The sequence below is a fragment of the Topomyia yanbarensis genome, chromosome 2 (genome assembly GCF_030247195.1).
Source record: "Topomyia yanbarensis strain Yona2022 chromosome 2, ASM3024719v1, whole genome shotgun sequence".
Lineage (NCBI taxonomy): Eukaryota > Metazoa > Arthropoda > Insecta > Diptera > Culicidae > Topomyia > Topomyia yanbarensis.
Window position 1 is genome coordinate 170,191,765 of NC_080671.1, and position 26,626 is coordinate 170,218,390.

At 40.8% G+C, this 26,626-nt stretch overlaps 1 protein-coding gene across 1 annotated transcript in view; it reads right to left on the minus strand.

The window, feature by feature from the left end:
• Positions 1-26,626, minus strand: part of LOC131682098 (zwei Ig domain protein zig-8-like) — a 141,163-nt gene that overhangs the window by 88,961 nt on the left and 25,576 nt on the right. Inside the window, exon 2 of the mRNA XM_058963310.1 lies at positions 15,334-15,606. Coding sequence (XP_058819293.1) covers positions 15,334-15,403 — 70 coding nt within the window. The 5' untranslated portion in view covers positions 15,404-15,606. The remainder of the gene's footprint in view (positions 1-15,333; positions 15,607-26,626) is intronic.

The following is a 26,626-nucleotide window of genomic DNA, read 5'->3' on the forward strand; positions in this document are numbered from 1 at the left end:
TACAGGTATGTTTCCCATCGAAAACATCGAAACCTTTCTAGGAAAGTCTGCTGCACCACATGCAATGCGACATCTAGACTGGATCCTTACCCTGCAAATTGTCCAAGATGACGATTATGATAAATCTGGTGGTTAAAAACATTTATCGTAAATTGATATGAAGTTGTTCCTATTTAATCATTCCAAATTTCGTCTTCGAAAGCATGATTCAGCGGGCCGAGCTTGCGATACCGAGGCCCGAGCTTCAGATCGGTCTGTACATGTTTATAAGTATTTATGTGACTTAAAAGGTCACATCGTTTTCACGGAGATAACTACCCTGAGTTATGTTTAGAACATAACCTGGAACTAGCCATCGACTTCGGAGTACACCGTGCAATTGCTGGCTGTGTGCAATCGAGAAAAATGCTGGCGGCTCAACATCGAACAAACCGAAAGCCTACATTCGATCATGATCATCAATATCGACTGGGCCCGAGCTGTTCGCTCAGTGCTTTGGGCAAAGTTATGACAAACGGTTCAGGTTTAAATATCGACACTTACAGCAGTTTTCATATAACCAGAAATACGATTATGAACTAATTGGTCAGTGTTTAAATTGATTCGCGAAGTAGTGAAAAAGGTAATTATAAGCAAACGCACCAACATCCAATCATTCATCAATTTTAAACAGGGCCTGCTAGGATTGATAAAATTGACACTGGACGAACGACTTGTCAAAATGGGGTGCGCATTTGAGAACGCAGCCAATAACAAAAAGCTGAATTTGGCATTGAAAATACGAATTCGATTTCTGAAATTTCATGGGATCATTCCCATTGAAAACCATTTAGTTCCGGCTTATATGGAAAATTCATATGTCACCGGACGGTTCAGTCTATATTTCCAGAATCATATAACCAATTCGTATAAAATTTAATAGACGTCTATGGGAATAATATATCTTTCATTCGGGACTAAATATGTGAAAATCGGACCAACCATCTCCAACAAACTGATATGAGTTTGTGAAATTCGATAGGTGGCCACTTTTCAGGGGCTCTTCCCGAACTGTTTATGATGGTCAATGTGGTTAACGAGACTTCGGTTAGCCGACAGCGACCTAGAACTACAAATGTAAGTTGTTTCTAGAGACATTTTTACCTTTGTGCATTCATCGCGGTATCGGTTTGAATCGGAATTTTCTATGCGACCGCACGCCACAATCCGGAGCTCCGAAACCATAATTCGGATCGGAGTGAAATTTAATAGCAGTTCATGGGAATAGCCCCAGCTTTCTAAGAGACTAAGTTCGGTCCAATCGGTCAAGCCGAGAAACCGATGTAATTGTTATTTGGCCAAAGCTACATTGAATGACTGTTAGGGACCTAGAACTGTGCGGTCAATAGAGGACTGCATCGAACTTCAGCGACATCTAGATGCTTTCTGTAACTGGTGTAATCGCAACTTGTTGGCTCTCAGTGTGTCCAAATGCTCTATAATATCTTTCACGCGCAGAAAAAATCCAATTCTCTGGAGCTACAACATCGCCGGCCAATTGCTAGAGAGAGTGTCAGTTATCAGAGACCTTGGTGTACTCTTGGACTCGCAACTGACATTCAGAAACCATTACTCTCACGTTATAGCACAGGGAAATAGAAACCTTGGCTTCATAATAAGAATCGCCAACGAGTTTACTGATCCATATTGTCTGCGGGCATTGTATTTTTCACTTGTTCGGTCTGTCCTGGAAGCTTCCGCAGTGATTTGGTGTCCTTATACGAGCATTTGGACTAACAGAATTGAAGCAGTACAAGCAAGATTCCTCCGCTTTCCTCTTAGAACTTTGTCGTGGCGTAACCCAACAGAGCTACCACCATACATTGATCGCTGTCGTCTGCTCGATATGGAAACTCTGGCAAAAAGGCGAAATACATCCAGAGCGATATTTGTTTGGAAAATATTGACTGGCCAAATGGATGCCCCAGATATTCTCTCACAAATCAACATTAACGTACCCCCCAGAAACCTTAGATCACGTAACTTTTTAAGACTAGACTTTCAGCGCACCGAGTACGGTCAGAACGAACCCATAAGGGTGATGTGTAATGTTTTCAATAGTGTGTATGACCATTTCGATTTTTATGTTTCTAGTGATGTTTTCAAGAATAGACTTAGGAGATTGACTTAGCTTATAAGATTATGTGAAAATATTTCTGTAATGTTATTGAAATGCTGTATACCTTGTATGTAATTTTGTTAATTTGTAATGTCAGTTCATTGTTATTGTAGGAAAAACATGCGAAAAGATTATGGGTTTTTACGCGCATTCGAGGTCTGCTTCTGAAGTGAACCTTGAAATGGGCTTTTCCCATACAACAACATTAAATTTCATGTAGATCAACATGGGTCAGATGAAAAATGGAAATAAATAAATAAATAAACTAAAAATTCAAGCAGTTGTGGTCGCATTTAGAAAAAAATTCACCTTGATACATTCATCGTAGTATTTGTTGATATCGGGAGTTTATGCGTAATCGTACACATCACCCTGTAATTCATGAACTAGAAGTTGGAAACGTTTTAGCTTTCATTTAAGACTAAGTTTATGAAAATCGGTTAAGAGAATTTCGAGACCGATGTGGACAAATTTTAACAAGATTTTCTATGTAAGCGTGTTCTTTAACTCGTAACTCCAGAACTAGACGTCAGATCAAAATGAAATTCACTTGCATCCGATAGGAAAATTATATCTTTTATTTGAATCGTAAAAATCGGTTCAGCCATCTCCAGAAATAGGCAACAAGTTACTTAAATTTATAAATTCAAGCAATTTAGCAGATGTTCTAAAACAACATTTTCACCTTTCATGCCTCTGTGATATAATATTTTCTGTGTGTTCTCACTTATTTTTCCGTAACACCGGAACAGTAAGTCGGATTAACATTGCTTTCATTTGAGGTTAAGTTCGTAAAAATAGGTTTAGTCATCTTCAATAAGCCGATGTGCACAACCATGTATAGATACACTTACACACACACATAACAATTTTTCGATCTCGATGTACTGACTCGAATGGTATATGACTCGGCCCTCCGGCCCTCGATTAGTAAGTTGGGTTTCAAACAACAGCATAAGTTTGTTGTATGCGGTAGGCAGGAAGCTGCCAAATCAACCAAGTTCCAAAAAATCGATTCCATTTAATTTTTTCCATGGAGATGACATCAAATCTTTACGTTCCATGCATTTTAAAGAGGTTTGACATCAAAAATACAAAAATACATAAATACGATTGTTGAGCTTTATTGTATTGCCTGCTTTGAAATTTTTCCAGTTTCGGCTTATATATGTGAATGTCATATATGACAGTACAGTTCAGTCTATATTCCCGAAACAATACCACCGATCCGTAGAAAATTTTACAGCAGTCTGGTGATCGTACACCTTTCATTTGAGGCTTAGTTTATGAAAATCAGCTTAACGATCTACGAGAAATCGATGTGAATTTGTTAATTTTCAAAGATGGCCATTTTTCTAGGGAATGCCGGAACCATCTGTGGGGGCCAATGTTGCCAAAGAGGCATTGAATGGCCGTTAGTGAACTAGAACTACAACTCTAAGTAACTAGACTAACAATTTCGTAAATTGTTTACCTTTTTACATTAATTGCTGTATACGTTGAACTTGGGATTTTCGGTGTGATGGTACTCATCACCCTATAATTCAAGAACCGGAAGTCGGATACACAAAAAATCAATAGCAGCCGATGGGAACGTTGCATCTCTCATTAAAGACTAAGTTTGTGAAAATCGGTCAGAAAATTCTGAGAAACCGATGTGGACAAACTATAACTAGATTTTTTATGTGCCTAGAGTGACAGGAAAAACTGACCCCTATCGGCCCACCCCTGAGTCGATTCCTAGTCCCACCAGGAGTACTTGCACCAAATTTGAAGCAAATCGGACAAGTCTAGCTACCGGACCAACGTGCCTGAAGCAGAGCTGCAAATTTTCACCAGGTTGTTTTGAAATTGAAGGAAGAACAAATCTCAAATCATGCCCTACTATGTTCAATTCGCAGTTTTTCGTTTGCATCATTCATTCAAACAGCCGAGCTGTTCAATCATTTTCCATTCATTTTCGATTTCATTGACCCTGTGAATATCTATGTATTGGGATATTGACTAGGTTTTTCAAGCAAAACTACTCGGAACATACTTCTTACTGTTCATGTAAGCTTCAAAACACAAGATATGTCACATTTAACCTAAGCTGGCCTCTACAGAGCAGATGACAACTTTGGTTGGTGAATGAAAAAGCATCAATTTGAAATGAAAACGTATGATTTGGTAATGAAAAACCCGCCAACTTGAAAGTGAATGATTAAGGGATGCTTTGAATTTGGATCATGGTTGGGTTTCATTGAGCTGAAAGTTGGCATTTGAAAATGAAAATTTGCACCACTGGCCTGAAGTTTGTATGGGATTTTTCAACAATTTACATGGAGAAAATCCACTAGTTTGCATTTTCACCGCTAGGTGGCACTGTATGCATAGTATTATCACTGTAAATGAAAATAAGAAAGATAATTTAATTGTCTATAATATTGTCGAAGACTGCTAGTCAATCCGGCTTTGTTAAAAGAAGTTATTAAACTTTTAACGAAGTGATGTCTGAGCCAGTTTTGCATGGGGCCTAACAGTATCAGTTGTGTATCAGTACTCGATTCGTACGAACTAAACATTTTTGTGATATAATCATTAGGTTTAGCTCAATAGTATGTTCAGAAGAATTACAGTAAATAATACGAGTCATGTTTTAATTATAAAATTTTAGTTTCACATATTACCGCTTAGAGGGCGCCAACACTAACTTTTCAACGGAGAGAGATAGAAATTTGGTATCTTCTGCAAAGTTATAGAACAGGTATGTTTCAGTATTTCTTCCAAACATCTTGATACTCTATCTCTCTTCTATAAAAAGTTAGCGTTGGTGCCCTCTATGCGGTCGTAGTTGAAACTAAAGTTTTCTAACCAAAACCTAACTCGTATTATTTACTACAATTCTTCCGAAGACACTATTCAGCTAAATCTTACCATTATTTCACAAAAATTCATAGTTCGCGGGACTCAAGTACTGATACACAACCATGCACTGCTAGGCCCCATGCAAAACTGACTCAGACATCACTTCGTTAATTGTTTAATAACTTCTTTCAACAAAGCCAGATTGACTAGCAGTCTTCGACAATGTTATACACAGTTAAATTATCTTTCTTATTTTCATTTACAGTGATAATACAATGCATACAGTGCCACCTAGCGGTGAAAATGTGAGATAGTGGGTTTTCTCCATGTAAATTGTTGAAAAATTCCATACAAACTTCAGGCACGTTGGTCCGGTAGCTAGACTTGTCCGATTTGCTTCAAATTTGGAGCAAGGACTCCTGGTGGGACTAGGAATCGACTTAGGTGTGGGCCGATTGAATTTTCAAAAATCCATTATTTTTCTGGCCAGCCTAACCTATACGTTTCAATTCGTAACTCCGGAACCGGAGATCAGAATTAAATGAAATTGAACAGCAGCCGATGGGAACCTTGTACCTTCAATTCGCAATTAAGTTTGTGAAAATCGGTTCAGCCGTCTCCGAGAAAACGATGTGGACATTTTGCTAATATATCCGCACATATACACATACATACACTCATTCATACACACATACATACACACAGCCATTTTCCGATCTCGACGAACTGAGTCGAATGGTATATGACACTCGGCCCTCGGTTAAAAAGTCGGTTTTGAAGCAATTGCATAACCTTTCTACATGTGAAAGGCAAAAAAGGAGTCATACAGGTACGAGAAAAATTAATTACGATCAATTGAAAAAAAATTAAGAAAATCGGTTGAGTGGTTTTTCGGCAATCGTAATCACGGGAAAATCATTTTTGGATAAACGATATTTCGAGATAATCGACTTTAAAATTTCAAGTTACCGTAGACGAAGCGCACTTGAAAGCACTGCAACTTTCGATATATTCCTCGGATCTCTATAAAAATTTGGGAAAATATTCTAAAGGAATTGTACTTTCAGATAAAGTAATAAAAAATTTTGATTTTTTGAAAAATAAAAAGGTTCTATACATATCTGATCCATGGCTAACTTGGATACGCCATTCAGCCTGGCAGAAGCTTGTTTCACTGCTGCTCATCCACCCACTGTTTGGTACCTACATATTCTCTTTGCCAGCTAAAATACACCAGGTTAATTAAGTGAATCTCTTTCAACTTTTAATTGTCCTCCAGGAGACACTCCATCGATACACAACCAAGAGAGAGAAAGAGAGAGTTAACAAAATTAAATTGTTCGAAGTGATCTTCACGCAAAACTTGTACTTTCCGATGAAACGTTTATCGCAACACCGAGCAGTGATAATTAATTTTCAGTTTTAAATTAAAAACAAACAACATCTTGTCGGGTATAGTTTTCAGATTCCACCCTCGCTCAAAACGAAGTGACGGTGAGGATTGGGCCAGAAAGGCTTCACTTAAAACTTTTCCGCATCAAAGCAATAACTTTCTTAGCCTTTTCATCCACCCACGACCCCACCTGGCACCCGGAAGTTTATAACCTGGTCATCAAGCATTATGCAGCCAGTTTGCTGAATCGTTTATTAGCTTTATGAGCAGCGAAGATTAACGATAAGTGTCGGAAGCGTTTGCAGGCAGTTTGTTTGAAACTGTGAAAAGATTGAGTACCTAACCTCATCATGCACATCGGAATAGACGGGAATGGTGGGAAATATTTAAAACTCGAATTAACAGAAAGCTATAGACGAGGTAAATCGAAACTTAATTAAATCTAATAATGTTTGATCAAATATAATTTAATTTTAATGAAATACATTTCAAAATAATTTGTTTGAAGGGAGGTACAAAAGGCTGGTCTATTACGCTGCGATCGCCAAAAGATCAACTCGACGGGGATCATTTCAATCCACAACCTTTTCTAGCAACCATAAATTCAGTAATTCTGTGATTCGCTAACGTAAAATTATTGCCTCTTATCCGTAATTAACGCCGCACTCTGCCAAACAAAAAAAGGAATATTGGTTGTCTAGCGTGCGAAATTCATCAGGTCCTGGATAATGATCCAATTCCTTTCTTTGTTGAGAGAGGGAACAAACTTCCTGTCGAAGAAAAAAAAACGTTTCACAGTAAGTGAGATTGATTTTCTGCTGGAACTTATGTGTGCAGTCTGAGGCGGGAATAGAAGCGAATGCGACATGACGCTAGGCATTTTTTTACTGAGGACCCATTATGTTGAGTAGCGGCACGCGAACAAAACGAAGGGGGCCATTCGGATCTGCGAGTAATTTATTTCCCTCTTCAATTTGCAAAATGAACAGGAACCTGCGTTTGCTAAAAGTGTGCTTTCGTACCTGCCGGTTTCAGTCAAATGCAATAAATTACGGTCAAGAAAAAAGATTTATTTTTCGGAATCAACAACATTAGTCCGGTTGAGAGGGTACCTTTTCTGACAGGGGCAATGCTATTCCGGCTTGCTTCAAACTAGCATAGGAGGGTGTGCGCCTTCTACACTTTTAGAGACCAGTAGTGAGGATTTAATGTAACACGTACTGGATTGAAAGTAGTTGATTAATACGGTCTGTTCGTTTGGTTAGTTGATTTGTTTCAACTCGTTATCATGAGTACCGGGCTTTTCCGAATTCCTGAAAGCTCAAGCTTTGTGGCGAACAAGACGTTAACATCGGAGATCGACTACCTATTTTGATTATAAAGCAACAAAATTGCTGCAAAATATTTCATTCAACATTTCGTATAATATTGAGCGTCTAGCTTAATGCTTTCTGTAAATTTAGCACTCATTTCAGGAGAATATTTTCATTAAAAAAGGGTGCACGGAATCAAATTGGATCACAAGAAAAGATTAGTTAAAATTAACCAGTTCAACCGACCGTTTTCAAACCTTTCAGGAAATATAATAAAACATAATAATTAACTTTCTCCATGTTCGTTTTATATAATTTCAAAATCATATCCAAATGCATGTACCTTCTCTTAACAGCGCTTATAAAGTTTTGTACAATGTTTGGACCTGTTTTTGTGTGGAAATCCATTTTCCCCATATTTCTGCATCCGGTTTTGCTTCCTTGGGATCCTTCCAGACTGCCTGCTTCATGATGGTCCAGTATTCGTCAATTGGCCGCAATTCCGGTGCGTTCGCGGAATTAAGATGCGTTGGCATGAAATAGACCTCCTTAGGCTTGTGTCTCTCCAGACATCCTTCGATTAATGGCACAAGACTAAATCCGACCAGAAAAGCAATGGATCATTGTGCGACCTCAGGAATGCAAGTAGATGCTTTTTAAGGCATTCCTTCAAATACTCCTGCCCATTGACCATTTTGGTTGTCACAAACGGGGTACTCTGCTTTCCACATGAGCAAATTGCCTGCCAAATCATGTATTTTTGGTAAACTTAGAAATCTTCTGCTCTCTGACTTCCTCAGGGACATCGCACTTACGACGAGCAGTGATGAAAATGAACCCAGGAAGTTGACGGAAATCTTCTTTGAACTAAGCTTCGTCATCCATGCGGAGACTATGCGGGTTAATCAGTAATTGATTTTCTGTATTCGTGCGGAAAATTTGTTTTTCCGACGCCATTTATATAATGGTTGCACAATTGCCAATGAAACTTACGCAATGTAAACAATACAAAGTGAATTAAATTTACACGAAAAGTGTCAAAAAATTACCTAATCACTAGGTGACGTGTCCATCTAATCCTACACGGAAAACAACTGTTCCCAAAATCGTCAAGAACCGCCATGAATTCTGGATCAACCATGTTTTATCGTTACGAAAACAGGAACGTGAAAAAATGTGTTTTATTTATAATTGTGTTCAATTTTACTTCAGTAACACTTTTATTAGTGGAAATATTTGTTTTTGTTTTATGAACTTCAGTCACGGTCTGTATATAAACAAGTTCACAACTTCATGAATATTATTCATAAAACCAAAGGGCGATTCATGATGTTATTCATAGATTTAGGGACATTAGTTCACAACATTGAAACATTGTTGATTTTATCTCGAGAACTATTTCGCGATCCTCGGAATTTTATTCATGATTCCTTTCAATCCCAATTAACCAATTCATAATATATGATTTATGTATTCGGCTCATGATTTCTTGTATAATAGGTACGACTTGCCATTTATGTATTCGTGAACTGGTTCATGATTTCTAATATATTAGTTACGAGCCGATATCCGTGCAAGTTCAAAAAATCATGGAATATTAAGTATGTATTCGTGAACTGGTTCATGATTCCTAGTGCACTAGTCACGACCATTCGTGCTTGTGAAATAGTTCATGAAATTATAAAACATTATTCATGTATTTGTGAACTAGTTCATGTTTCCTAGTACAATAGTCAAGTCTGACCATTCGTGCTCGTCAAGTAGTTCACAAAATCATGAAATATTATTCATGAATTCGTGAACTGGTTCATGATTCCTAGTACATGATTTACGATCTGTTTTGCATGCTTGTTATAGTTAGTAGATATTCTTAATCATTTTCGATTTCATGCACCATGGTAATGGAATTTTTACAAGATCTATTTCACAAAATGTGGAATATTCTCCGTGGAATCATTTTTGTTCAATGCACTTTTTTTGAAAGGCTACGCTGTTAGCGACCAGTAATAGGTATAAGCAATAGATATTTGCAAACTACTACAATCTCGAACATCTTATTTATTTGATAAGGCTTAGTTGTCTGGACAGCAAACGAAAAATGCGCTGAGCACCACAAATCGTGCTCGTGATATAGTTCACAGAACAAGATACCGCGAAGCTTTACTTTTATGATCCAGTTCATATTGTTACGTTACTCCGAGTAATTAAACCGATAGTAACCAAAACATAACAAATCACGATAAGGCAAAGAGATATTACGAATGCCATGATAAAACTGCTGAAATCATGAACATAAATCACACAACTCGCGATAAAAATATCAAAAATTGTGACCAACATTTTGAAATCATGGACATAAATAAACATAAATCTCTCCTCGTAACTAAAATATCACAATGTGAATAGAAATTATGACAAAGCTCCTGAGATTATGAACATAACTCACATTACTCGTGTATAAAATACCAAAAATCGTGACTAAAATCCTGGAATCATGAACAGGGATCATTCAGCACATGATTAAAACATCACGATAACGTGAAAGTAAATTATGAAAATTGCCACTACGATCCTGAAATCATGAACACAAATCCTGCAAGTCTGACAAAAAAAACCCGATAGTAAACTCAGTAATAAAATAGCACGATAACGGGACGAGAAATCACAAATATCGCAAATAAGTTCCAGAAATCATGAACATCGTTTGACCGTCGCCTGTGTATTATTAAATTATGAACAAGAATCATAACCAAAACTAGACAAGTCCAGGGTACAAAAACAATAACCCAACCAAACATTCGAATGTAACACCATGTACATGCTCGGGGTGAACTAGTTTCTTGGGTTTTATAAATACGAAATCGAGATCTTTCGTTCATGAATTTATGAACGGATTTTTTCCGTGTAACTATGGGGTTGGAAATCTAACCGGGGTGAGCTGTGTACAAGGCAATTGATTTACTCCTACGCATTTGTTATGCGATTCATTAGTACAACAGTTATATTGCGGAGCTGGGTTATTCAAAGATTGAGACTAATAGATAATGATTTTAACTCATTCACCGCAAGAGACAAACGAAAGAACCCAGGTTTTTTTTCTCAGCATTTTAATGATTACCACATGGCAGTCGAACGAATTGTGATTTTTCATAGAACAAAAATGTTTTATCTATGCTTTGATCCATTCAGAAATTGTATACTCCTAGGGTACAATCTTACACTTTTGTCTGGTGATGCCATATGGTATCACACGAAGGCCCGCAGCTATTTTGAATGGGTTTGATAATTTGAGATGACCAACCAAATAATCACTGAAAACGAAACTGATATTGTAGAAAATTCTCTTGATGGGAACAGTTCCGAAACAATGACACACAAAACAATTAAAATATATGTCAGTTTTTTCAGCATTCTGAACCAGTGTTTACGACCCACGTCCTAGAACTATACATACAGCTGCTGTCCAAACGCATCGTGATAAATGGTGCGCTTACTTGGGTTCGACTAATCTGAATCATTTTTATATTCCGAAAAAAGAGGCGACCCTAAGGATGAAACCTCTATAATAAAAACTAAAACACGCACAAAAGTTAGTGAGTATCCGGCAGATCATACGCACGCAATTAGCTATTGCGCGTGGAGACCTTCTGTCATCCCGAGAAACGTTTGCTTTCTCGCCTAGTTTATCCTGGAGGTCATTTACTTCACTGTTGTTGCCGTTATTATCATACTTAATGCTGGCATGGTGTTCGTGGTGAGATGTTTATTCTTGTTTTTTCCACTTACGGATCATAATAAGAACCCGTAGTGTTAATATCGCTAATGATACTGGCTGTTGATTTGAAGGTACTGATTTTGCTATTGCTATTATTGTTTAAGTTGCATCCACAAATCTGTCAACTGTTCTTAACTGTTACAATGCATAACTTCTCGTAATGAGGGATATATCCGGCTTTTCAGTCAATAAATAATATCGAACACTACTTTTTTATAATGTCCAGACGTTTCGACCGTTGGTTTCGGCCTTCTTCAGTGGAAATTATAGGTATCGTTTTTTTTTGTTCTTCGCGAAGAACAAAAAAAAACGATACCTATAATTTCCACTGAAGAAGGCCGAAACCAACGGTCGAAACGTCTGGACATTATAAATATTTTCGTACACGAACTAGCCGCTACAATCAAGAGCAGTAGTTAGAAATTTCTGTTTGATCGGTACATTGGATCTTGAGATATCATGATCCCTTCAAAGACACTTTAAAAAAATCAGATCTCGAGATAAACGAATTTAACGCTCGATGCAGCGAGATATCATACACTGTGCACCACTTTCGAGTGACTAAGAGGGTTACAGCTCTAATTTAGGTGAAATTTCGAGATTTTTTCCTTAAACGTAGGATATACTATTAGAATATCTAATAAGAACATGTGTGATTTCTTTCACCCCGGAAATATTTTCTGTCCCCTCAAAAACAAAAAATCTTTTTTAGTCCAACTGTCACTTTCTCGGTTATCCAGACCACAATGTACAATATAATTGTGAAAGTGTCTACTACATTTGGTACCTATATATAAACACTACACTACCACGAACCTGATGAGCTGAAACTATAATATTTAATTAGCTTTACTAGCATTGGTTCAACGTTGTCCTCTGCCGACTGGTTTTGGTCTGCGGGGATTGTGAAGGGAGTGGGTAAATCCCTACCGCATCCCACTAATTTATGTGGGTGCGCGTGGTGGGTGAAAGGGATGGGGGTATGTAAGTGTAACACCCAACCGCACACTCCTAGCTATCCACCCGCAGGAGTTTCAGAAAACCTATCTTAGTAGAAAAAGCTTTGGCCGTGATTAAGTTGTCGATTTTCTGAGCGATTGCATATCCTTTCTATATGCAGAAGGCAAAATGGAGCAAAATCAGCTAAGTCCCAATAAAATCGATTTCTGTTTTTGTTTTGATAGCTTAAAATCTCGACGTTGCATGCATTTTTAAGTCATTTGGCATAAACAATGCAAATGCGGTCTCTGAACTTTTTTTTTATTCCTCCCTTTGAACATTTTTCTGGCACCGCTTATATGGGATCAGAAACTGTCACACAGTGGTTTAAAACGCGAAAAACTTGAACGTAGAGTTTTTGTTGAATTATCCTCTTATTTTTCGTATCATTAAAAATGGATGTATTCTGTAAAGTTGTAGTAAATTCACCTCCAAGAAACTGCAGAAGGTAGTAATATCCTATCACAGGCTACTACTAAAAATCAAACATGAACTTTTCAAGAGACCTAGTTTAGGTTGTAGGACTCATCAAATGCAATACAAAAAACACAGCCGCGCTTTTATTTATCAACCGATTTACGATTTACAGTTCTGTGTGTGCGTCTTCAGCAGTTTTATCTAGAAAGTGTTGTTCTACAATTTCATCGAAGACAGTCAAGCTCTATCTCTAACGGTTAAAAAGTTCAGTTTAAGAATTTGCCAAGATTAGCACCATCCAAGCTACTGTTCAAAGGAAAAGAAGAGCCTTGCAAAAGTTCAACAACTACAACTGTAAACATATTACAAGGCTAATTTATTTAGTGTTAACAAAAAGTTAAGATTTCTGCTAAATTTACATTCTGGACCACTATGCATTGTATCCAAGTTTGCACGCAAGGCCGGTATAGTGATTGCTGGCCGATCGTAGCGCCGGCTCCCGATCAGAACGACATAACAGAAAGCTATCAAATTTATATCTCATGTTGATATTTATTACTCACTGTGTTATCTTTGTGATATCCCAATCAGCAAGGCAAGAAAACATATATCAAGTTTATATCTTCTGGTGATATCATTGGACTGCTAATACGATTTAATGTACGCATATAACGACGATGTTATAATAAGTTATACATATGTTCTTTCACAGTTATCTTTGAACGCTAACGGTACACTGTAAACCGGGTAAATGACCATTTGGTTAAAGCCCCAATAAACAAATCAATCAATCAACTGGGAATGATTGTTACATTACACAAATGACCGTCTATTTACTAATACGCTGAAGTCTCTTTTCAAGCGTCGTTATTAAACTTTTTTTCCTCAACAATTTCTCGAATTTTCTGATTATCTGTTATAATATTCGCAGTTGATAGATTGCACTACCGTAAAAGATTTGTATTTATAGGAATTTATTAGGTTGAGATAATTGTACTGGTTTGCTTAATCTTCCCCATATTAAAAGTGCTAATAACAAAACCTCTTGAATTTTCAAAAAGCAAAGCTCGAAACTTTGGAATTTGTTTCTTTCGTAATCATAAATAACATTTGTCGTATTCTCCGTTAAATAACGTATGTAAATTATCCGCTCAATGTTACCATATCGCATCGACATTATTACTAGAAATCGTGTAAAACATGTTAACGTACAAGAGAAGCGCCGAAGTGCACTATTCAGAATCTAAAAATAGCCCCACTTTCCTAATCTGCAAAGATACTATAAAGCTATTCAATCTATCGTAATATAGACAGCTGTAGTAGTGAGTAAAACTGCATGAAAACAAAGCGTATGGCACAAGGAAAACAAACAGTCCTTAGGCTTTTGCAAAGTTCAATGTGTGCGTTCTGGATACAAGATGCATCTATAATCGTTTTGCCCTTGACGGATGCGAGGAATATTATGCTAACATTAAACATCATCCGAAAGCAACGTCGTTGGTTCATGCAGTAAACATCCACATGAAACTCAGAATACCCAGGTTCAAATCGCTATAATCCCACAAATAACCATCAGCGTGTCATATATTTGTATTAACAATCAGCCAGCATGTATGCAATCATTTGACCAAACTATAAAAAGCTTTTGTTACATGAAGCTTTTTGCTGCCAAACGAAAACGCCTTAATGTATACTATATTTTTCTTTTCTATTCTATTTTTAGACCTGCACGCTAAATTTGTTGATACTATACAATAGGTAATACAAGCAATATTGGCCGTGGGAGAACCTAACAAAATTTGTTATAATTCTGATAGAACACTATCACAGGTTGTCATATTTTTGACCTACGAGAAGAATTTCTGTTAAGTTTTGTGTTATTTTGCCAACTAACGAGACCAGAGTTATTATACAACTTGTCATCATAACAAAGTAACACAGTATGTAATAATTTTGTTATTTCTTTCTGATCGGGCTCACAGAGGACGTATATACTTTTGAAAAAAAATATATCTCATTTAGTTTTAACTTTGATAAAATCATATCAAATTTTGTTACAATTTTGTTATCATTAGCCAGGTTTTTGTTTTATTTTTTGTTATTTTAACATCTAACCAGCCGCATTTATAACAGGTTCTGTTTCAAAATATTTTTGAAATAAATAACTCCAGGTGTTATAAATCAGTTATGTCCTTCTGATCGGGCTGCTAGCTGATTGCAAGTAGTAATTTGCTTCTAGAGTTTAGTTTATAATGATTTGCGCTAATTCTATTTTACGGTCATCGGTATTCGTGCTTCTGGTCATCATCACCAAGCACGCAGTAGAGAAAAAAATGCTATGTTTGATTTCGATGACCCGAAAATTCTCGTACGGTGCTATCTAGAAGTGGGAAACGATTTTTTTATCTTCATCGGTACAATATCCACTTACCGTTCGCTTTGTGATGATTGAGATGTAGATTCGCCAGCAAGAATAGACCGCCGATGATTGCGCTCTGCATTTTTCACTCTGTCTAATTGGTTTTGCACTGTTTGAGTGGTGGGAACAGATGCAGCATTTTTTTTGTTTGTAATAGTTATATCGCTGGACGTTTGATGCTATTTAATTGAAATTTTTCACTCTCCTTTCTATTCTTGTACTTCCGGTGGTTGAATGCGGGAATCCATAGTTCTCCTTCAGTAATGAAGAATTGGTATCGTGATCCTGAAATTGATTTGCGGAAAGAAGGAAAACTAATCAATCAATCAATCACATTACACAAAGAAAACGGATCTGTTGGAAAATGAAGGATCCTTTCAGTTATGTTTGAGGGAATTTCAAATCAATTCGTTTATTTAACATTTGAATCGCAATGCTATGTAACTCAAATCTGGATGACATCGGTCTCATTAGTCATTTGCCGTATGTTCGAGCTGCTTTGTATATTACCTCAGCATACATGTGAGGCGTAGGATTGTGGATGTGTTACGTGGCCTGATGATGATGATTTTGTCGGATGGCATATTCATAGATAGCTGCAGAGGAAATAGAACCGGTTGCCCATAGCTTCATCGATCAGGGGCAAAGGATAGGGAATATGCTAGAGAGAAAGTGATGTAGAATTATTATACCAAGGAAACGCCCGACAGGCCGGAAATCATTTGCTTCACCTATTTCCGTTCGCTTCGCAACATTTTCGCAATTGTGCACTCCGCCAACCATACAGCATCAGCAAAGAACGCGGCGGATGGTATAATTTTAACATGCTACAATAGCATAAAATGAGAAAAAATATTTGTTTTGATTCTCGTGTGTAGATTTGACAATAGTCAATACTAGGGGACGGTGGAGTGTTGTAAACACCGTTAATGTCCGCTAAGCTATAAATGATAAAAATGTAGTAATTACTATTAAATGTTTTACATTTCTTATGGAAGAAATGTACAGAATTCGCCCAAACATTCAAGATTTTTTCCGAGGCCTGGAGGGCCGAGTAACATATATCAATAGACTCAGCTCGACGATTTGGAACAATGTCTCTGTGTGTGTGTGTTTTTTTTACAGTAAGGTTTAAAAAGCTTCAAGTGTATTGGCACTGTAAGGGACTCACGTTCCTAACCACTAAAAATAATCCTTACTTTTTTACGCTTTCCTTCCCCATGGAACTACGTCAAGGTATTACTTCGTGGGGGGGGGGGGGTCTTGTTGTGATTTCGTGGCAACTCTTTCTTCTATCTCGGAGTCTCACTTGGATCATGGAATGGCTCGACCTATGAGCTTTGATTCAATTTTCGACTCTGGTCTTGCTACTTGCCTCCATTTATTACATCCCCGTTTAGCTCTCGTCCCCGTGAGCTGTTTAGGTGCTGATTCCTTGAGCCATTCGGCTCATGTTTGCGTAAGTCATTCAGCTCCCGGCCTCATTACGACCACTCAGACAGTCCCTGATGGTGAACTCACCCTACTCCGACCGATAATTCCCTGACGGCGGAATTTCTCCCGACACCGATACCCGCTTCCTTGAGCTGTTTAGCTCGCAGTTTGGTCGAGATCGACTCGGATATTATCCTATACCGACTGAAAGTTTCCCGGCAACGAAATTTCTCCAGGTCGGTGTTTGTTTCTTGAGCCAATTAACTCCCATTTTCATAACGATATAGTCGGATAGTGCAAGGCGGCGAATCTAGGCTACCGTGAGTTTCCTGGCGATAGATTTCTCCCGATATCGATGTTCGTTTCCGCAAGCCATTTAGCTCCCCGCTTCGTCCCGATCTATTCGATATAGTCCACGGCGGTGGAAATACTCAACGGGCCAGCCAGTGGACGCTGAGGTCCATCCAGCGAGTCCGGGTCGAGGTCGGTCTGGCGATTTCGGTGAAGCCTGACGTCCGGTGCACTGGCGCCCAGACGACCCGAACCAAACGCTACTTTGCTTACTACTCAACTAGTCCCGGCGGTGGACCTACTCTCTACTGTCGGACAGTTCACCAGACCAGACCGTCATGCCAGACATACCGCTTCGGACTTCTTCGAACCTAGGGCATTCAAACACCACGTGTTCCTATGTCTCTTGCACGACCACACACTCCGGGCAAAGGGGTGACAAAGCATGCCCAAACCGATGCAGGCACTTCCGGTAGCATCCGTGCCCGGACAAAAACCACGTCAAATGGAAGTTCACCTCTCCATGTTTCCTATGTACCCAAGCTGATACATTTGGGATGAGTCGGTGGGTTCACCTTCCTTTCTGCGCGTTGTCCCACTCTTGCTATTACTTAGCCAACGAGTCCGCTCGGACCAGCCTCCTTGCATTACGTGCATTTCTCCGCTGGTAGCATTCCACGTTCTCAGCCAGAGTGATGCAGATGGGAATCATCCCGGCAATTACACATACCGCCTCCGACGATATCGATCTGTACGCACTCGCGGCACGAAAAGCCATTAGGCGAAGCGTGCTTGTCAACTTCGTCCGGTTCCGCATTGAGTTCAGCGCAGCATCCCAGGCCGGTACGCCATACTTCAGTATGGCGTATCATGCTGCATCTTACTCCTCCGATATACGGTATGATTCTTGCCAACGTTCGTTGTACTCACAGCCTTCTCTTATACATAGTCGATATGACTGTTGTAATTTAACCGATCATCGACCCACCCAGGTGCTTCAGCGCATGAATTTGAGTGTCCCTCGACGCTGATCACGACACGCTGGATTTTTTAAAAGTTGCTGACCAGCTCTACCTTCTTATTGTGGCAAGGCAGCTGCAACTTCACATAAGCCATCCAGGTTTCCACGATGTCTGTTGTCTCTTCCGTCAACTCTACACTTCCTCGAGAGTCTTGCCGGTTATCGACAGGTACAACGTCATATGCAAAACCAACGATCTTAATTCCATTGATCAGTTGCAGTGTTAACACTCCGTTGTATATTGTGATCCTAATCGACCTCTGCCTCATGTTCGTTTCGTAGCCCAGTACTCAGTTCTAAAGGTAACTTTTGAGAACCTTGAACATATAAATAAATCGATTCCTGGGACTTTTTATATAAATGTTACTACTTTTGATCAGCCGCATTTTGAAAGGTACACTGAAGTTTTTTTATGCGGGGGATACGTACCGAATAAAAAACCATAAAAAACCGTATAACTTTGAAAATCCGCATAAAAAAACCGCATAATTTTGAAAATCCGCATAAAAAACACATATGGTGTGAAATATTTTTCAATATTAAGAGCCATAGTACTCAAGGAAGAGCAAAAATTTGAAGTAAGAAAGTTTAGAAAAGCGTGGAGTAGGGTCATATGAGCAAGCTTAGAGTTTCCCGGCTACTTAACTCTTTGTCTTCTGCAACGCAGGAGTCAGGATCTTTTGGCATTAAATGCTAATCATCTGAGTCTGCGGCATGTCCAGACAAGCGTAAAGTTACTTTATGACTTATGCTGTAGGAACCGTGACTTCCCAGAATCGAAAGACTGACCTCGGCACCTAACCGACCAGCATTGAGATAACGATTTCGAGAGAAATTTCAACGCCGGGAAATTTCTCTGTCGGAGTAGATTAGGCCCACCGCCGGTGACTAGTTCGAGTAGATCGGGAAGTAACTCCGAAAGATGGTCGTCGTGGCGCCTGTCAACTGAAAGTCACCCTCATACCCCAGAATCGCAGGACCGACCTCGGCATCTGCCCGTGTAGCATCGATTTCGGAAGATTTTCCACTGCCGGGGAACTCTTCGTCGGAGTAGGAAAGATCCAGCGTCGGGGACTATTCCGAGTAGTCCGTAACGAATCGCCGGCTTGAATCATCGGGGCACCAGTGAACCGGACGCAATCCTCCAACGGGAATCGCTGGACTGCATCTAAGGAAGAATAACGCGTCCGTCAACGGCTGCGGGAGACATTCTTTCGTTGGGGAACTCTCCGCCGCGGTAGGCTAGCTACACCGTCGGGGAATACGCCGAATAGCACCGAACGCGACAAACCACCAGGGTCGTCGGGGCACCAGTGAACCGGAAGCCACCCGCCAACCGGAAATGCCGGATCAACCACGGCATCCAACTGGTCAACGTAGAGAGGAGGGCATATAGAATATCATGCTGTGCATAACTGATATGGCGATTATGAGACAAGCGAAATCTAGCACGACCAGCTAGACCTGGAATCAAGTGAAGTGCATTAGCACGCCTGCCCCCGAAGTAGTCATTTCAAATGGAATCCGGGGGATCAGGCAAATGTCGGAATTCTTGGTGGAGTTTAGAGGAATAGGGTTTAGAGTTATCTTTTCTGTTCACAGTCGCTCACTCTGGCACACGATGGACGAAATCGGTAGTATGGTCTAACTACTGAACGTGTGCTGGGTCGGCGTGAAAGCTTTACCACCAAGTAAAAAAAATATACGCACAGAGACTTTTTTTCCGATCTCGCCGAACTGAGTCAAATGGTATAAGAGATTCGGTTCTGCAGGCCTCGGTTAAAAAGTCGAAAAGGTTTTCAGTCATTTTCTGTTTTTATTTTCACTGACATCATGAAAGCTTCTCATATCCTCAACCCAAAGACTAGTAATTAATAATCTAAAATAAAAATATGAACATTTTATGTCTTTTGATTGAGCATGTGCATTCACGAGGATCTATCTTTCGATAAAATTCGTTTCAGGTGATTCCCTAAAAACTAAAAGGAAGCTGCATAAAAAGAATCACATAACTTTGCAAATCCGCATAAAAAAACGAAAAACTTTGAAAATCTGCATAAAAAAGTGGCAGAAAAAATCGCATAAAAATCCGCATAAAAAGACTTCAGTGTAGAACCTGGTCCTCACACTTGACTTTTGCGCAGAATTCAATAGATTCCCTGGACTTTTTACATAGGAATTATTGCTTTTGGTCAGCTGCATCCAACTTTTTTTTGAAAGGTGGAGCCAGGTTTAACTAAACACTTGAGTTTAGTTGGGAAGAACTTGGGTTAAACGGGTATACGCGATTCGTGTGATTATTCCCATTATCTTTAATCGATTCCCTAAAAATTTTTACATAAGAAATGCTATTTTGGGCAGTCGCATTCAGTCCTTTCCAAAATGAAGAACCAGATTCAACTTCAAATGTGAATTATGGGAATAATTGGAGAAAACGGGTATACACGTTTCGTGCCTTCATTCTAGATTTATTCAATCAATTTCCTGATCTTTTATAGCACCAGGTTTAACTTCAACTTTGAGTTATGTGAAGAATTGGAGTAAAACGGGTGCACACATTTCACACATCCTCGTCTGGCGTCTGGTGTAAAGTGCTCAAACCGAAAGAAATTTTGTTCTACGATTTTGAAGGCAAGGCAACAATGGACCTCATGTGTAATGTGAAGCATTATTTATATCATTATGAACGAACAAAAAATGTTTTTCAGTAGCGCAGAACTAACATACGATAGTTCGAAGAGCGGACATCCAACCATTTCCACGTCGATGAGCTGGACATGCTAACTCTTGATAAAATTGTCTGTAACATAAAATTCAATCAAACAGACTTGTAGTTACTCGATGAACCAAAAAAAGAAGTACTATGGCTCTAAATTTCCATAACTTTCCCTACCCAGTAATCACTAGCTAATTGAATGTCGTTAAAATGCAAAAAAGAAAATGTGACTACATATTAGTAGAAATAAAAAAGGAAAAAAAATCTTTCTATTTTCTTTTCAATTTTAATCTCAACGTTTACACAATATACTTTTGAATGTATATGTGGTCATGCAAATTAATCACTTTTTTGAAAATTTTATATGAAACCCTTAGAAATTCATTCGAGCACATTTCTAATCCTGGAATTTTTCAGGTAATTTTCACATTTTTGTCCCAATACCGTAAAGTATTTTTTACAAAAAACATAGTATAGCACACCGTTAGAAAGGTTTATTCTTATTTTGTCCAGAACAATTAGAAATTTGAAAAACCTGTTTTAATCCATCTAGAGGTGCAATTGTGCCTTTCTCATTTCTCCAAACTATGATTTAATAGCTGGTTCGTACAATAGAACATTATGGAAATGTCTTTCATTCTTATTACACTTGGTAAGTATATATAAGAGCACCTTTTGCATTCATCGCGGTATCGGTTTGAATCGGAGTTTTCTATGTGATCGCACTCCACAACCCGTAACTCCGGAGCCGGAAGTCGGATGGACATGTAATTTAATATCAGTTTCCGGGGATGCAACACCTTTCATTTGAGACTAAGTTGATCAAATCGGTATAGCCATTTTCGAGAAACCAATATAACCGTTATTCTGACTTTGGATGCTTCCGGATCCGTCGATGGTGGCCAGTGTGGCCAAAGAGACTTTGAATGACTGTTGGTGACCTAGATCTACAAATACAACAGTTGTGTTTACATTTTGGAAAAAAATTCACCTTTTTACATTCATCGCAGAATTCGTTAGAATCGGAATTTGGTGCGTGATCGTACGTATCACCCTGTAATTCAGGAACCAGAACTCGGATCCACACAAAATTCAACAGCAACTGATGGACCTTTCATTTTAAATCAAGTTTGTCAAAATCGGTTCAGAAAATTCCGAGAAACCGATGTGGACAAATGAACAAATTTTGTTTTGTAACCATACTCTTCAACTCGTAATCCGGAACAAGATGTCGGTTGAAAATGAAATTCAATAGCAACCTATGGGAATATTATACCTTTCATTTGAATCTTAGTTTGTAAAAATCGGTTCAGCCATCTCCGAGAAACCGATGTGGACATTTTGTTAACAAATCCGCACATACACACATACATACATACATACATTATGCATACATACATACATTATGCATACATACATACATACATGCATACATACATATATACATGCATACATACATACATACATGCATGCATGCATGCATACATACATACATACATACATACATACATACATACATACATACATACATACATACATACATACATACATACATACATACATACATACATACATACATACATACATACATACATACATACATACATACATACATACATACATGGGGGGCAGCAGGGACAGGAAGGACAGGAGTCTAGGGGCCTAACGAACCCCCCCCCCCCACAGCCCTACTGCGAGTTGGGGAGTTTTGCTAGGATATGGTGGGGCTAAGATTGGGCTCTTCTGAACCTCTAAAAAATGCCATAACTCCGAAAGCAGCTCCGACGAAGCGAGTCTGTGCCGCTTCTGCTAAGATCCTAAGATTCCAATAATCTAAGATCTGGGCAATAAAAGCACTCTAGCCCAACCGGAGTGCCAACCGGCACATCAGGATCGACGCCAGTAACATCTTGATTATGGTATACTGGCCATGGCGAACGGCAACGGACAGGACACGGATGACGAAAAGGATGGCGACTTAGGGCTGACAGACGTGCTGTTCTACTCCCTGAGTAAGGAAGGATGACACCGACTTGAAATGGCGAGTGGGCTAACAGCATGGCTGCCTCCGTTCTAACAAAACCCTGGCAGGTCTCCGGGTACGTTCGAATCTCGCCATCATTTGGTTGGTGGTACTAGGTTCGGTTGAAGCATTCCCGATTTACGCCGATCCGGCTCTGAACACTACTCCCCATGAGAGATGGTGTCAACCCTTGCATGACCTCACTGCTGCTTTTCGGCAGCATAGATAATCATGGGATCACGAGAGGCGACTATGTGCAGCGAGTGGAGATAGCGGCCCGGAGTTGGGACCCAATAAAATAAAATGGAGAAACAACAAGCAACCGATATAAATGGAGCAGGCACGGCAAATCCGTTTGCCAGAGGTGGGTTGGTGAGGTCACCACCACCAATAGTAGCTGAAGTCACCCAGCAAGAGCAGGAGGAGGGGAAGCCGAAGCAACAGCAACAGCAGCAACAAAAACAGCCGGAGCAGAGCGGAAGGAGCTACACCCCACAAACGCCAAAGGTAGTGGTAGCGAGGCACTTGGTGGAGGAGCTCCACAAGTTCGTGGACATGAGAAACAATGTCCACAAAGACATTAAGGAGATGGTCATCAAAATCCGGAAGGCGCTACTGTCTGCCGTGAAAGAGTACGATACGGCAACGCAGAGGGCAGATTCAGCTGAGCGAGCATCCGCGTCGGCTAAGGCTACTATCATCCTAGCCCCTCCGAAACAGGGTAAGGAGAGGCAGATTGGAGTGGAGAACACGCCAGTTCCCATAACTCCAAAGAGGACAAGATCCTCACCAGGAGAAGAAAGACCAGGCGGGTCAAAGAGGCAGACGCTCGAGGATGCTGTTGCTGCCGAAGAAAAGGACGCCACCTTACAGGGTGAAAGCTGGAGCACCGTTGTAGGTCGGAAGGAGAAACGCGGGAAACAGCAAAAAAAGAAGGAGGAGCGAAAAGGGGAGCAGAAGAGGAAATCAGAACCCTCGGCTCGTCAGAAGGCGCCTAAGGGAGAAGCCGTGCTCGTCAAAGCAAATGACGAGACTACGTACGCAGCACTGCTCAAAAAGGTCAGAGAGGACCCGGAGCTGAAAGATTTGGGGGAAAACGTGTTAAGAGTCAGGCGTACCCAAAAAAATGAGATGCTCCTCGAGCTTAAGAAGAATACTACGACTAGTAGCTCTGCCTTGCAGGAGACTATAACTAAATCAATGGGCGGAAAGGCAGAAGTTAAAGCCTTAAGCCCGGAGATGGTAATCGTGTGCAAAGACCTCGACGAAATAACGACGGAAGACGAGCTGAGAGGTGCTATGAAGCAGCAGTGCAAACTGGGCGAGGTGCACATGACGATCCGGTTAAGGAAGGGATACGGAGGAACGCAGATAGCGATGATACGTTTACCGGTAACCGCTGCAGACAAGGCACTGGAGGTAGGTAAGGTTACAGTTGGATGGTCGAGATGCCTACTGAGAGCCGCCCCACGAGTAAACAAACAAGCAGAGAAATGCTTCAAATGTTTAGGCTTTGGACATTTAGCAGGGGCTTGCAAAGGCCCGGACAGATCCGGGATGTGCTGGAAATGCGGAGAGACGGGCCATCTTGCGAGAGACTGCACGCAGAGGCCGAAGTGCTTGCTTTGCACCCCAGCGGAAGGGAACGACCATCAGACGGGTGGCTTTAAATGCCCAGCGTACAAGAAGGCGACTGCAGGCCAACGGTGATGGAGATGACCCAGATAAACCTGAATCACTGTGATACCGCACAGCAACTGTTGTGGCAGTCTACGACAGAAACTATGTGCGATGTCGCTTTGATCGCAGAGCCTTATCAAGTCCCCCCTAATAACGGTAACTGGGTGGCGGATAGATCAGGAACCGCAGCGATACAAGTAATGGGAAGATTCCCTATCCAAGAAGTGGTAGAACGTTCCTATGAGGGTTTCGTGATAGCCAAAATCAACGGCATCTTCGTATGTAGCTGTTACGCTCCCCCAAGGTGGACAGTAGAGCAGTTCAGCCTAATGCTGGAGCAGTTAACCGAGCAGTTGATCGATCGGAAGCCGGTAGTCATTGGTGGTGACTTCAACGCCTGGGCTGTGGAATGGGGCAGTAGAGTAACCAACACAAGAGGGTGTATCCTGCAGGAAGCTCTAGCGAAGTTAGACGTACGATTGTGCAATGAAGGCTCTGTTAGTACATTTCGGAGAGACGGGAGGGAGTCCATCATAGACGTCACATTCTGTAGTCCCTCATTGACGGCGAACATGAATTGGAGAGTATGCGAAACGTATACGCATAGTGACCACCAGGAGATTCGCTACCGTATCGGCCAACGGAACCCCGCGGCAGTACAGAGAAGGGTGACCGGCGAACGAAAGTGGAAGACGAAAGCCTTCAACAAAGACCTCTTTGTTGAGGCACTTCGGCCGAACGGCGGGACCGAGAACGTGGATGCGGCTGACCTAACAAGAAGGATTGTGGCGGCTTGTGACGCCACAATGCCGCGAAAACTGGAACCACGCAACAAACGGCGTCCAGCTTACTGGTGGAACGAGACGCTTAGTACGTTACGCGCTGCTTGTCTCAGAGCCAGAAGGCGGGCCCAAAGAGCAAGATCGGAACCAGATAGAGAAGAGCATAAGGCATCGTTTCGGGAAGCTAGGGCCGCTCTAAAACGGGAGATCAGACTTAGCAAGTCAGAGTGCCACAAGGAGCTAAGCCGAGAAGTAGACGCCAATCCCTGGGGTGACGCATACCGAGTCGTGATGGCGAAAATGAAGGGTCCAACGACGCCAGTCGAAATGTGTCCGAGCAAGCTGAAGATAATCGTCGAGGGTCTTTTCCCGAAGCACGATCCAACTATATGGCCACCGTCACCGCACGGCGAGGAAGAAGGAACAAACATGGATCGGCAAGTGACTAACGACGAGCTAGTAGAAGCATCGAAGCGCCTAAAACCAAAGAAAGCCCCTGGTCCGGATGGAATACCAAACGTGGTACTGAAAGCTGCGATCCTGGCATATCCGGACATGTTCAGGATAGTGATGCAGAAGTGCCTAAATGAAGGCAACTTCCCCGAAATGTGGAAGGTCCAGAAGCTGGTGTTGCTGCCGAAGCCAGGGAAGCCACCTGGCGACCCGACCTCGTACAGACCCATATGCCTGCTGGATACACTCGGAAAACTCCTGGAAAGGATCATTCTTAACAGGTTGACGAAATTCACGGAAGGTGAGCGCGGACTGTCCAAGATGCAGTTTGGTTTCCGCAAAGGAGCATCGACAGTGGATGCAATTCGGATAGTGCTCGAGAGTGCCGAGAAGTCATCTAAACAGAAGCGAAGAGGAGATCGATACTGCGCTGTGGTCACGATAGATGTGAAGAACGCGTTCAACAGTGCCAGCTGGGAAGCCATCGCTGCAGCGCTGCATAGAATGAGGGTTCCCGACTATCTGTGCCAGATCCTGAAGAGCTACTTTCAGAGCAGAGTGCTACTGTACGAGACGAGCGAAGGACAGAAGTCATTGCGTGTCACAGCGGGCGTTCCTCAGGGCTCCATTCTCGGTCCAACCCTTTGGAACGGGATGTACGATGGGGTGTTAACGCTGCAGCTGCCTAGGAAAGTGAAAATCGTAGGTTTCGCGGACGACGTGTCACTAACGGTGATGGGTGAGACACTTGAAGAAGTGGAGGTGTCGGTGACGGAGACAATAGACGCGATCGAGAGCTGGATGAACGGGGTTAAGCTGCAAATAGCTCGCCACAAGACGGAGGTGTTGTTGGTCAGTAACTGCAGATCGGTCCAACGGATGCAGATCGACGTCGGAGGGCACGT